Genomic DNA, 14,353 nt, shown 5'->3' on the forward strand with positions numbered 1-14,353 from the left:
ACGCCCCCTGCTGGCCCGGAATTCAACAGCGTTTCAGACTGTGACCGTGAGGCCTTTAGATTGTTGGCTTACTTAAGGTAGACCAGGTTATAATTGTGACTTATTTAACCTGTGCTACTTTATGCTTTTTTTTTTTTAAATCTACTGTACTTGTTACTCTACTGTATAACTATAGCCTTAATTCAATATAAAGTTTTGTTCTTGCCATTTTATTATGTACACCTTGCTAGGACCAGTTTGGGTTTCTTTTTTGCTTTTTGAATTGCTTTCATTCTTCACGGCATAGATTTAGCAATGTGCTCCAAACATTCCCCAGAGATTTTGGTTCAAATTCACAAAGTTGCTGCAGATTTGTCAGCTACAGGTTCATGACGTGAATCTCCATTTTTGGGTTCCACTACAACCCAAATTGCTCTACCCAGATTGAGAGCTGAGGACTGTGGAGGCCATTTGAATACAGTGAACTTATTGTCATATCCAAAAAAAAAAACAGTTTGGGATGATCTGAGCTTTGTGACATGATGTATTATCCAGCTGGGTACACAAATTAAGGGATTGACACGGCATTAATGGATGGACATGGACAGCAACACCAGCAACCTAGACAGGCAGGGTTGGCATTCAAACAATGGCAGGCAATACTTTCCCAGTTGTCTGTTGTCCAGTTTTGGTGAGCCTGTGTAAACTGTATCCTCAGTTTCCCATCCTTAGCTGACAGGAGAGGCACCTGTTGTGGTCCTATGCTGCTGTAGCCCATCTGCTTCAAGACTTGATGTCTGGTGCTACTCTGCATACCTTGGTTGCAATGAGTGGGTATTTGAGTTGCTGTCAGCTTCAACTCAAAGCATTTACTGACATTAATACTACTACTACAGGATTACATTGTTTCTTACATTTCAGTATACTTGGAAATCAAGGGAAATTTGTGTTCATTAATTAAAAAAGCAACTTCCATTTGAATTACAATTCAACAAAAGAAAAAAAATGAAATGCAAATTACCACAGCCTAAAAAAGGGTCAATTAGGACTTCTAATGAGGTTGGAAAGTAGAGTAAACGTGAAAAAGGAAACTGTAAAGATGAAAGGCAAAACAACTAAATTATTACAAAACAACAATAATTATTTTACCTGGTTTATCTTTTTTTAATAGCTGTTTAAAGTAAAAGTTGGATTTAAAAGCGAGTTGAGTGAACAGTCATATTCATCTGTTTCTGTGTGAACATGTTTATTTAGACGGTATAGGCGTATAGCATAAGCCAGGAATTGTGGTTTAGTTTAGTAACCAGGAGAGAGAAAAAGTGTTTTTGTGCATCCATGTCTTAAGGAGCCTTATTTTTATATTAATAACATTAATGCATAGTGGTGTTAAATATTATATTGTACATTAAGAAGGTCTAATTGTATTCAATGACATATAATTTTTTTGATAGGTGTAGTAAAAAGAATTATAGATCCATTTATAAAGATATATATACATGTAACGAGGGACTGTGTATTAGATAGGTATATTTATTTATAACATATATGTATACATTAGACTATATGATTAAAACAGATAAGTGATGAGCTATAGTGGTAGGGATTAATAAGTATTTGCTTCCTCCTACTCCTTTTTTGAATGGGAAGTGGTCAATTCAAAAAATTGACCACTCTTTTGAATGAATATAATAGTTTTATTTGAGTTCATTTTCATTTGTTTTAATGTGTCTTAACACTTGATGTGTTTGAAATAAGGATTTGATTGATTGATAGTGAACACTAATCTCGTTGTTGTGAAGGGTTTTTTTTTCTTTTTTTAAATCTAACTGAATTGTAGGACTTTTCTTTTTTGTGTTAATGCATTTTGAAGCGTCTCGAAAACCGTTGTTTCCAAAACTTTCCATCAGATCACACAGCCTTCTTTACTGCCTGGCCTCTGTCATGGTCTGTTAACAAGACTCACACGATTTTGCAACACTTTGTGCTGAAGCCAATAAGTGTTGATGCAGAGTTGGATCGTGTTTCTAATAGTGAGTAATTGTTGCACAATGTTGAGGTTTAATGTTGAGGACGTAGTCTTTAACTTTTCATTTATTGCTCAGTAATTATCTTTACTGTACAGCATAAAGCAACTGGAATTGTTTATTTTAAAGCTCACAGTCACAAGAAGCTCGATAAGAAGTTTGAGGACGCACTTATACTCTGATAACATCTTTAGTATTAACCTCATGCGGTTGTGCCATTTCTTGATTATAGCACTCAGTGGCACTACTGTTGTGAAAGAAGAGATTCAGTATCTGCAAAAAAAAAAGAAAAAGAAAAAAAGCTGCTGTCCTAGCACAGAGAGGACAGTGTGCATGCCAGCACATGTAAACTGAAGGGTGAGCTCTTTTCCCTGGAACGGTTTATAGATGTGTTGAAACTGGCTCGCAGACATGACAAAACATCAGCAGCAGCATTAACACCGTCGTCATCATCAGTTTTATTTGTGCACAGAGTTTGGTCTACAACACAATTCCTAGCATCAATACTGAAATCATGTGGACCCAAAACCATTTTTTTAAAAAGGAAAAGGAACAAAAAGGACCATAAATACATAAAAGGGCTACATGTGTTTTACAAATTAAGAGTGAAATTGCAAAAAAAAATGGATGGCATGTAGAAAATATCTTTTACAAAGTTGTTGTTTGTTTTTTTTTGTTTTTTTAACTTATTTGATGTTCTTCTTGGCATTTTACAAGCTATTGAGCTCCTGCAGTGTTTGGTCCAGGACTTGGTGCATGCCTATGTTTTCTTCTTTTGCGTGTGATAGGTTCTCTGTAATGAAAAGCAGCAGGAAATATATAATATAACTGTTTGTCAGGTAACTGTAAAATTGTTAGCCTCATAGTGAGAAAAATGCAGAAACAGCTGCAAAGTGATGAAGAGCAGATTGCAGTGAATGACAGAAGGCAGTGTAAAAGAGAAAAAGGTCTTTATTAAGCTTCAGTTTAATGCAAAAAGAAGGAGAAGGGAACTCTGAATGCAAAGGAATAAAAGAGACAAAGTGCTTCTAAAGATGCAAAGTCGGCAGAGTGCAGGGTTTACAAGGTGTTCATATCATTGAGGGCATTATCCAGCTCCTCGCTGATAGCCTTGAATTTCAGCTTCTGAGTGTACAGTTCATCTGCAGGTCAAAAGGCAGAGTAAGCAGGACACAGGAGGTTGAGAGGAAAAAGTGTGCAGGCCATGAAGGGGAAATTGGAAAAAGAGAGAAATCAGAGCAGAAAGTTAAAGATTTATTACAAGAAGGAGTGTAGGGTAGAATATGAGGGCTGAAAGAAAGCGTACCTTCTAAGTCATCTATGGTCTTTTCCAGCTTAGCCACTGTCCTTTCTGCGAATTCTGCACGGGTTTCCGCCTTTTTCAAACAGTAAACACATTGAAATATATATGCAAAGCTTACCTCAGAAAACACAGGTTCAGCTTAAGCAGAGGGAATGAATTTACCTCTTTAAGTCTGTCATTCAGGACTTTAATCTCCTCCTCGTATTTGTCTTCTTTCTCAGAGTACTATGCAGACAAAGAAAAGCAAACAACTTTGTTTGTGCCATTTTAGGATGACCAGGGTACTTCCCCTGTTTTTTAGGTGATGGTAGTCGAGATGAGGATGCAAATAGTGAATGTGAGCACGAAAAAAAGGCACTTAATGTGCTGCCGATCCTGTTGAGTGGCTGTATTGGGTGACAGTGATGGGTGTGGATGTGTGAAGGTGTTTTATGATAGTGAGCTTACCTTCTCAGACTGAGCCTCTAGAGACTTGAGGTTGTTGGTAACATTCTTAAGCTCTTCTTCCAGGTCACCGCACTTGCTGAAAGAAAGAAAAGATGTTTTTTTTTTCCAATAACTTGCTTAGAATATATTTAAAATTCACATATTGTGGTGAGAATAACTGCACTGAATTTCTCCTTACAGTTCTGCAATTTCTGCCCTCTCTTCTGCCCTCTCCAGCTCACCCTCGAGGATGACCAATTTACGAGCGACCTGGAACGAAATCACAGTTGAACATCAGCTGAAGCGACATCTCACAAAAAAATAAATACAATCCGTCCGTTCATACCTCCTCGTATTTGCGGTCGGCTTCCTCGGCAATGTGTTTGGCTTCTTTGAGCTGCATCTCCTGGATCTCCATCTTCTCCTCGTCTTTCATGGCTCTGTTCTCAATCACCTTCATGCCTCTAAAGATGGAAACGATGCCGAACATTTAGTCCAACAAGACCATAAAGACACTCGACATTGCAGAGGTTATCTGGGAGACTCACTAAAAGCTGACTTAACTCAGTAACCACCAACTTTGCATTTCCAACAGTTATTTTTTACCTGTCAAATTTCACTGACAGGCAATGGCATCTATTCACTGCACTAATGGGATTCTCTATCTTTGTATCACACTGTGACTTGTATGGCTCTGTATACAGTTCTGTTATCAAGCCTTCCTGCTTCAGTTCCGATGGGCCATGGGCCATTTAATGGCCATTTACCTTACTGTTCTGTTTAAGCCTCTAGTTTTTGTGCTATTGCTGTTTTTGATTTTTCCTTGAAAACTTCAAACTTTACAAAGTTTTACAAAGTATTGCTTTCATTTATTTTACTCTTTTTTTTTTTTTTAAGTCAAGCAAACTTTATTTCCACTCTGAGGGAATGAACAACACATTCCAATAGGCTTCCCTCACTACTTCCAGCCAATGAAAATGAGCAAGTGAGGGTGATTTCAGCCAGTTCACTTGTGTGCTTGCTCAGTTTTTTTTGTGCCACATGAAATAGGCTGAAGCCTATCTGCATGGTAACAGCAAACGCTCGTGATAGTTAACTTCAAGACGGTGGGCTGTGTAGAACTTTCACTTAACATTAAAACACACAGTGACTCACAGCAGTAACAAATACATCTGAATCTACAGATCTATGCTGATTTTCACCTTTCGCTCTCATCTGCGGCCTTCTCGGCCTCCTCCAGCTTCTGCAGGGCTGTGCCCAGTCTCTCCTGAGCACGGTCCAACTCCTCCTCCACCAGCTGGATCCTGCGGTTCAGCGATGCTACTTCGCCCTCAGCCTGTAGCCACAGATTGAGAGAGATAGGGAGGTCGCAGGTCAGAGGCCAGGAAGGAAACATGAATGCAGCCAAAACAGGAAGGTTACCACTTACGCTCAATGCTGAAAACTGCTTATCCATTCATCTATTTTGAAGCTACACTATAATCCCCCCCCCCCCCTTTCATTCATGGCTTTAAGAAGATGTCAAGATCAGGTCCTTGCGTTTCATTTGCTTTTTCAGCCTTAGTGACTTTGATGAGTTGTGGACTTTGCAGCCTGGCTACCTGCTTTACTAATATGTTGACACAGGATAACGCAGTGACAGCTTTTTTTTTTTTTTAAATAAACATGCTGGCATCTGATATTTTACAGCTGTCTTCACTTTTGTAGTGTAAACCAAAGCATGTTTGGGGGACACCAGCTTTCTTCTCCTCAGCCCGTTTCCCACAGCACTGATAGCGCAGATAACCATGCCTGCTCTCTCCTTCCTGTGCAGAGGCTCAAGAGGAACAGGAAGGAGGATTCCGGGCACCTTTTCAGATGGACGGTGTGTCAGCTGTTATTCAATCAAAAAGCTCAAAGGGCGAAGGGAGGGAGAAAAAAAAAAGAATAAGTTTTGAATGATTGACAAGAAGTGTAACTGTAAGATTGTACCCTTTAAAAACCTTCAATTTAACATTTTCTTTACCGTCAAACAACCACACTGACAGTTAATGTAACATCGGGGACTCTTGCAGCATTTCTTGGTGTTTTGGTAGATATATGGGGCGGGCTGGAGTTAGATAACACAGCCGAACAAAAGTCTGCAGAGGAATGTCGACACAGCGATGTTTCAACTTGTCTCTGTAACGACTGTATAGAAAATAACTACAGATTTATTTTTTTTTACTGTAATCTGTATACAGAGGTTCCGGTTTTTATTTCGCGCGTTAGGTGCGTTATTATTACCGCTACTTTGCAAGTCCAGCTCTCAGGAGTGCGTAAACGCTTCAGTCCCAGATTACAGTGAAGATGCTCAACCGGTTTGCTGGAATTACAGATCAAGACAAAAAGTAAAAGAAGTTCACTTCAAGTTGGACTAAATGCAAACTGATCTCACTTTTTCGCGCAGTTCCCGTTCAGTTTCCAGCTCCTTTTGTACTGCCAGTGCGCGATCTTCAGCCTCATCAACTTGCTGCTGGAGGGCTTGGATTTTCTTCTTCACGGCTTCCATAATTCCGACTGTTTGGTTTCTTTAAACGGGGATTCGTCTGAACCGGCAATCGAGACACTTAAGTTATGAATTCGCCTCAAAGTTGCAGGCTCTGTGGAAATCTTTTCTCGGGCAGGAAATCAGGGAGGTGCGGTGCTGGGACGGCGGAAAAAAAGGGCTGGGAGTTTTCAGGAAATTTATGACGAGATCCTCCAATCATGTGAAGAAGCCTGTCTCAGATGACATCACAGGATTTAGGAGGGGAATGTGGGACGTTTTTTTTCCTCCACAAAGGAGGTGTGTAAAGTCACTTTTTTGTGGGGCCAGGGTTTTCTATTGTGGACTTATATGGCAAAGTGAAGGTGTTGCAACTGCACGGACTGAAGGCAGAGGAAGTGCACTGTGTTATTTGTCTGCTGTTAGATAAAGCGTGAATCACGTCTAAGGGATCATCGTGTGATTGGATTTGGTTGTCTGAGAGAGAAAAGGAAGGAAAGTAAATGTCAGTGGGGGATGGTGAAGGAGAGAGGAGCAGGTTGTAAACTGTATCAAAGGACCGGAATCAAAAGTCCAAAGATTTACTTCTAGTGGAGGAGGAGGAGGGTCAAGGGTGGAGTGGGGCCGTAATAATCCTTTTCACTAGGGGTTGTTGACCTGCAGTGGCGTGGAATGTAAATTGATTTGGTTGCAGACATGACCTGCAGCCATCGGGTGGCGACACATTTCTTCATCGCCCCCATTTGCCTCCTACTCTTCCTCCCCCTCACGTTTTCGTTCTTTTACTACATTTATATGTATGAAAGAAGCTAAAAAGTATTTGTGGCCACCTGATAAACCATCAGAGGAATAAAATCCTGTTATCACCTCTAACCTTTGAGATCGTCTCACTTACTTCAGCTCAGATTTTTACCTGCTTTGTGAAGTTGAAACACTTTCCAAATCCTCCTGAAAACTTCACAGACTTGAAGGGAAGAGAATGTCCACGAGCCACCTTCAAAACCACTCTTTTCATTCCCAGTGTCAGATCAATATTATTATATTGGTCACGATTCACTCCCAAAAGCAAACTAAGTCAAGTCTGTGTCCGGATTTATTTTGTTTGTGATAAGGCATAATCCCGAGTTAGATTCCCATCATTTTCCTGGAAAGGATATGTTTAAGCAATAAATACATGACATAAATGTAGATGGTCTCCAAAGGTCGGCAGTCATTCAGCATTGCACACTGCCTAGGTATGTTACTGTAAAGGCTAGACTGAGGAGAGAATAACGTCTCAGCCCCAAAAAAGGCCAAAGCATTGATTTCATTAGAAACTGCAGTACGGGGTTCTCTGTTTGCTTAGGCTGCATTCCTGAAATTCTTTGGTCGGTAACAGGCTGGCCAAGTTGTGTCTGTGCTTGAGAAATAGCTCAGCTACAGACCTCAGTGAACCACCAATAACTCTGTGATTATCTCCACGGTCTGGGTTAGAAGATGCAAGATAATCAATTCAGGATTTCTGGGTTATTAGTTTACATTGGGGTGGATTTTTTTTTAAATTTAATCTCAAGGCAGTTCTTTAAAGTAACAACCTTTCATGTCTTCTTTTATTCCTATCCTATTTCAATATGTATTATTTTATGTATGACCGTCAGTGATTTAATCACTTCACATTCATATTTTGCACTTTAGAAACAACCGAGCTGCACTAAACTATTGGGCGAGTCCAGACATTTCCTTTTTTGGGTTATGTAAGCATAAGAGGCAACTCTTCATCTGAGTCAAGCACTTTAGCCAATGATTTTGTTTAAACCAGCTTTGACAGAGAGGAATGTGTGTCCATGTTACTGGTCCCCTTTTCCCCTCTCATACAGTGATATCTATTTCAGTCCATATGAAGTATTTGATACTGATATTTTAAAAGCTGTGGGGTTCCACTGTAATAATGCCTTTCCGATGGCGTCTTGGTGGTGAACTCACGTCTGTGGCCTTCTTCTCCGACAGTTCCAGTTTCTCCTGAGCATCCTTCAGGGCCTCGGAGTACTTGTCCAGTTCATCTTCTGTTCCCTTCAGTTTCTTCTGCAGAGCGAGCAGCTCATCCTCCAGCTGAGAAAAGGCAGATGTGAGAGAAAGTCAGGAATCAAATATAGATTTTTGTTCAGTTAAAGTGAGTATGATGAAATTCTGGTATATGACAGAAAGCAGTAGTGGGCGATAGATCTTTTACAGATCACTTAAATGCTATTTTGGGATAATCCTGATGTATTTCAGAAAGATGAATTTCACTTGAAGATAAGGAGGTGAAAATACGTAGTGGGTGCATGATTTTGGACTACAGCTAGCTCCTCTCAACAAATACATGCGTGCTGTTATTTTAATCTGGGTTATTCTTTCCACTTAAAAAGCTCCAGAGTCAAACATTCACCATGAAGCCTGTAGATTATGTGAGGTAACTAGGAGGTTCCTTCTGAAAAGACACATAGCTGCAGAGTCTGGGTGGCCCAATCCTTTAATTGCCGCCGGAGTCTGTGCCTGATGTTGTGTGTAATAGATGTTAATTTTGCATGCAGTTTTGTGTATTTTCAGTGCCTTTCGTCAGCCTAACTGCACTCTGAAAGTCTACTCGTCATGCCAAGAATAGCAAAGAAAGCATCTCTTAGCACTATTTGAGCTGCAGCCATCCCAACAAACTAAAGAGCTCTGCATAATCTTCTAGGATTTCATGCTGACTGTTCTTTGCTCCTGAAGACATGCTGAGGGTCCATATGTGCAGTGCCAGTGACAACTGATGCTCCCTGTGCTCTCTGAGGGAGTTGTTATGGCATTAGCTACCAGAGAGTGGATATTTACACTTTCCACTTGCTCGATCCTTCATCCTGGCTTTGTCCGAGTCTCTCTAACTTGCTGCTCTCTAACATTCCTTTCATACCACGTTAATGAGGACACCATCTCCCACTGTGTGATAATTGCCTCTATTTAGAAACCTCAGATATCCTATTGCATCTCCAGATTCTATTTTGTTTGTATGAAATTAAAGTACACTGTCATTAAGTTTGGCTGGGACACATCATCCTGTCTGTGGCTTGAGCGCTGCGGCGCCAAATATGGGGGCACAGAAATTTATGAGGTTTTATATTATACAAACTTCACTTCTGATAAGGATGCTGCCAGAGTCAGACCGTGATATTCTATAGGTCTGTTTTAACCTGGCAGCTTTTCCTTTGATTCAGTTCGGATAATAAGCCTAGCTCTTGTCACAGCCATCTCTGTGGATATCCTCCACCGTCTCCTACTGCAGAACAAGGAGCTCAGTATCAACTGATCCCTGTGATTCAGCATTTAGTCCTGCTGAGAAATATATCAGCAATCTGTAAATTGTGCTTTGGTGTTCTTATTTAGTATTTTAGATTATGACTGAACTTTAGCAACAAAAATAAATCAAAAACTATTAAAAAAAACTATTATAGGAAAAGTGAAAAAAACAACAACACAATAACGCAATGATGTTGTAATACAACTGGTATGAGTAACTTCACAGATACATTTAGATATATAATCCTGATATTGAAAATGTCCACATTTTTTGACAAAGAAGATTCCCCATATTTTGGAAAAAAGTAATTATTAAAATTAATTTATGCATGTGTGATGCATTTACTTCATTTGTTGTAATTATGCTGTGACATTTTAATATTCCTGTATTAAACATTAAACTCATGAGCCACGCGTCACCTGCTTGCTTTTATCTTCCGCCTCCTTCTTGTCGGTCTCGGCCTGTTCCGCCCTGTCGATGGCGTTCTCCTTGTCCAGCTTCAGCATCTGCATCTTCTTCTTGATGGCCTCCATGGTGACTGTTGGGTGTCAGCGTCTTGAGATCTTTAGAAAATGAAGTTTTGTAGTTCGTTACGGGGAAAAGCTGCTGCAGATGTTCAGAGGAAGACGCCTCACAGGAGCCCTCACAAGGTTGACAGGGAGCGCAACTGGCAGATGCAGAGAGGAGGGAGCTCGGAGCGAGCGAGCACAGGAGAGGAGGATGCAGACTGAGAGTCGGTGGAGCTGTATGTGATTTAAACTTGACAGGAGGTTTGGAGACAGCCCTAGTCCCCAGTGACAGCCCTTTCCCACCGGTTACCCCTTTCGCCACTCCCCACTTTGGCTCCTCTAGAACTTACTGTTGCCCCCACCCCATCCCTAATCTAAACTTCACCTCTCAAATGTTCTTTGGAGGGACAGCATGGTGTAGCCATTTCAGCATTGACCAGCCTATGTCCTTGTTTGGATTTTTACGCAGATAAAAAGCAGGAGAATGACCAAGAACTCACAAACTTCAAAAGGGAAATTGTTCACATTAATAATTTTTGCGGCTTCTCGCCTCTCTTTGGTCTATCTATATGCCTGTGTTCTTACTTAGGAATGTTCAAATTGATGTTAATACCAGAGTTGGTTAGAAAGGGACATAGTTTTCATTCTAGCGCTGAATGAAAAAGGGCTGTATGGAAAATGATCCAGCCAAAGAAAATTTGGGGGAAAGAGCTGTCTGCATGTGATCCACGTCAGGCAGCCACAGCATTGCAGTCAGGATACACAGACATAAACCACAGGTCCAGTGCAATTAAGATCCTCTTAATTACTATTGGTTTGACAGATCTGTACTTAGATCTGTTTTCTCCAATTTGTAAGGCGCACTAAATAAAAAAGTTGACTGGGAGATATAACTCAAGACGGATTCCAGGAATTTGGTGCACTTATGCACTTATGAGATCTTTAAAAGACATTTTTTGTTTTTGTTTTTACTAAATTGCACATTATTTGTAGATTGTTAAGTGAAAAATTAAAAACTCCCCAGGAAAGGCAAAGAAAAACAAAAGAAAACATGGATATGGCTTTAGTAACTGGGAGGCGCATATAAGCCTGTCTGCTTTCTTTCAGCCCTTCTGTGCCAGCTGCCCTGGCTAAAAATAAAGATTACACACAAACTCGAAGAACGGTGCGTCTTGCCGTGGCCATTTAAGTGACATCTCAAGATAAACTTGGACTAATGCATCTCTTGTTGTTCACGTTGCACTGGCGCAGCTGCAGCATGCATCATCTTGGTTGTTATTAGTCTTTATACAGACACTATTTTGGCCAAGCTCTGGTAAAGACAGCATTGTATAAACCTGAGAGTCTGTGTTTCAGGCCATCTGAGTCTGAGGAGAATTGCTGTCTGGGGAAAGCCGTGTGTTACCGGAATGTACATTATTCCAGGTATGCTGAAGGAACAGAGCTCCTTTATGTGTTCAGTAATTTTGGGCCCACATGAACCAAAAAAAGGTGTGATCACAAAGCTGAAGTTAGAGCTGGTTAAGACTGGATAAAGAAATCTGTCAAACAAAAAACTGTCTGCTGTGTTTGTTTTTCTTTCTTTTAGTTTTGAGTTGGCCTTTTGGGCTTTTCCAGGGTAACGTTGAGGAAAGTTGATGGAATATGGTTGTAGGAATTTCAATCTTTTCTTTGCGTTCTGAGTAAGAGACCAGCAGGATTTGAGCACGCAGGAGCCTTTTTAGGCAGAGGTTTACAAACGTGGTGGCAGTTTGATAGCTTCAAGATCCTGGAGTTAACACAAGCTTACATCATTACATTCAGTGTTGGTAGTGACTGTGCACCTTATTTGGTGTGTCAGAATGCCAGTTGCACAAAGTGTTATGGTTACACAATTGCATTCACGTTTGCAATCAGGGAATTTGGAAGATCTTTCACTAAATGATATTCAGGACGCTGTTCACGCTTTCTTGTGATGAGAAAGCAGGTTTGGAGCAGAACCTGTGCAGGGGAACAGAAAGAGATAGGACAGGAGATATCAGAGAGAGAGAGAGAGAGAGAATCAGAAGTGGAGTGAGAGAAATCAGAACCCTCCCACAGGAAATCCAGCTAAACTCCTCTTCTCCTTGTATGGTAAAAACTCCCCCAAAAGCCACAGTATCGCCTTGGGAGTAGAGTCAAAGTCCTGCTAAGTATAAATCACAAAGCTATGGGAATGGTGGAACAGATTAGAGTTTACATGAGCAGTACCACAAAGGACACAAACTAGCACTCTTTTAGAAGTCTTAAATGGCTGATGTCATGGATTTGTCATAATGGTGGACTCATTTTACTTACAAAAGCAGTTGTGCTTTATGTACTCTGTTTGATGACACAATAAAGAACATATACTACTCAAAGGATTTACGGTGGGAATACCTGTACAATCAAATGTAACACCTGGGTGATGCATTGACTCAGAGTGAGACAAACCGATTTGTCAGCCAGAGTAAACATATCAGCTCTCTTGATCTATGAGGGTTCTGTACAAACATGTCTATAAACGAGACACAAACAGCACGTAGAAAGTATGGAAGTGGTTGAGGGAAGCAGCAGTCTGTTATATTTGGCTGTGTAACTCAGTCCAGTCCAGTTGTATCTGTGACTTCTGACAATGTGTAGACTCCATCGCTCCAGCCAAGGGATGAGAGATTTGTCACCGTGACAGGGTGCAGTGTTCGTACGCAAGCCCACAGCTGAAAGAGTCACTCCAAGACTCCGAGACTGGGTGCTAAAAATCAATTAAAAAAGAAGAACAAACACCAGCTGTTTGGAGTCGTGCACTGAAGCAGGATCCTGGATTTAGTTTAATTTAATAATAAACGTGTAATACTCCCTAATCACTGCAGTAGGTTTGTGCATTATAAACCGACACAGTAATAAGCATTATATTTTTAGATGATACAAAACAGCAGGACTTCTACTTGTGTTTCATGGGTGTTTTAACCTCTGATGATGTCAGTATTTGTTGCTGGGATGCCATTTCATCCTTTCACATCAGCTGTTGTAATTAGTACGATGATCATTTGCATTAGGATGACAGTCGGGCTGCTGAGATTCTTTTCATACCAAAGGCAGAGGTGCAAAACCAGTAGAAAGTGGGACTGTGTACAGCTTTATTTTCACCCACAATGCATTTTTGTATTGTCCTCTCTTCAGCTACCTCTATTAGCTGGGAATGCAAATTTAGCCAAGTGTGTTTGTTTGGGTTAGCACACTTGAACAAGCTCTCGGGCTTCTGTTATCTTAATACTAAGCCTGTAATGCTTCCAATATCACTGCAGTAGCTTTGTGTAATTTGACACACTGACACATTAATAAGCATTATATTTTTTGTATTAAACAGCAGGACTTCTCCTTGTGTTTCACCTCTGAGGAAGTCAGTTGGTGTGGTTTAAAGTGACCCTAAAGGCACCATATGCACAAAGCCATGGTTTATAAATAAAAGCTTTTCGTTGTGTCATGTATTGACTCCTATTTTGACATCATCAGATCTTTGAAATTAAGCAGAAATGCAAATCATTCACCTTCCAACACAAGTGCCTGAAATTAAACTGAAACCTCTTAGGCCTGGAGCCTATGCCGCTCCATTACAGGCCTGACACAGACAACTGCCAACTGTCACCTTCACAACTGCAGCTAATTTAAAATCACCAGCTAACTTCACATGCATGTCTTTGCAAATGTAGAATATGGAACCTCACAGATTTGAAGCTGTGAGATGACAGTGTTGACCAGTGCACCCCTAAAATCTAAACTATTCAAAGTAATCGACAAGTTAACTTACTAGTAATAAATATGAAAACATGTATTTTATTATATAACAAATGTTGAATTGTTTGATGCTGTCATATTTAATTAAGACCCACTGCTGCACTTTATTCTGTTGGACACTAAAACAGTTGAAAACGGTGCTATCTTGTGGTGATCATTATGTATCGTAAAACATGTGTGACACATCAATCCAGAAGATGGAGCTACAATACTAAAGCAAAGTTGGTGTCAGCATACAGGATAACACAAACCAGAAACTATGAGATTGCTAAGATGTTTATACTGGCATGTTTGCATGGAAATGTCTAATCAGCATTTAGCCATCTTTGCCAGTTTCAATCTTCCGGATCTTTTTGTTGTGTTCTCAGCTTCTATCAAGAATCTCACAGCATGTCAGCAAAAGTGAGATAAGACATGAGCAGCAGTTTCTATCATGGATGTGAACATGACAACAATGACAGTAGGTGGCATGATCAGTGGCATGATTACACACCAGACTGGTTTACACTCCATCATGAC

The 14,353-nt window shown here is 40.4% G+C and overlaps 1 protein-coding gene across 4 annotated transcripts; it reads right to left on the reverse strand.

The window, feature by feature from the left end:
* Positions 1-2,437: 2,437 nt before the first annotated feature.
* tpm4b (tropomyosin 4b) lies at positions 2,438-10,305 on the reverse strand. Of its 4 annotated transcripts, none has more exons than XM_082512233.1 (9): positions 9,953-10,302; positions 8,201-8,326; positions 4,935-5,068; positions 4,079-4,196; positions 3,932-4,002; positions 3,754-3,829; positions 3,469-3,531; positions 3,310-3,379; positions 2,438-2,796 (listed from the first exon to the last, which is right to left on the reverse strand). In XM_082512233.1, the coding sequence occupies exons 1-9, from the start codon at positions 10,064-10,066 to the stop codon at positions 2,714-2,716; spliced, it is 855 nt and encodes a 284-aa protein (XP_082368359.1). In that variant the 5' UTR covers positions 10,067-10,302; the 3' UTR covers positions 2,438-2,713. The 4 variants fall into 4 exon arrangements, with proteins under 4 accessions (XP_082368359.1, XP_082368360.1, XP_082368361.1 ...); XM_082512235.1 differs by lacking the exon at positions 2,438-2,796 and adding an exon at positions 2,937-3,145 and having other exon boundaries at positions 9,953-10,305; XM_082512234.1 differs by lacking the exons at positions 8,201-8,326; positions 9,953-10,302 and adding an exon at positions 6,149-6,432.
* Positions 10,306-14,353: the final 4,048 nt, after the last annotated feature.

The sequence above is a fragment of the Aulonocara stuartgranti genome (assembly GCF_965226115.1).
Source record: "Aulonocara stuartgranti genome assembly, chromosome: 18".
In the NCBI taxonomy this organism is placed as follows: domain Eukaryota; kingdom Metazoa; phylum Chordata; class Actinopteri; order Cichliformes; family Cichlidae; genus Aulonocara; species Aulonocara stuartgranti.

Bases quoted from the DNA above. Each gene is read 5' to 3' on its own strand.
- tpm4b (XM_082512233.1), bottom strand. From the start codon at position 10,066: ATGGAGGCCATCAAGAAGAAGATGCAGATGCTGAAGCTGGACAAGGAG. The intron at 3,830-3,931 runs GTAAGGAGAAAT...TCTTTCTTTCAG, and splicing joins AGGGCAGAAATTGCAGAACT to CAAGTGCGGTGACCTGGAAG. The intron at 2,797-3,309 runs GTACGCTTTCTT...TTTTCATTACAG, and splicing joins GACCATAGATGACTTAGAAG to AGAACCTATCACACGCAAAA.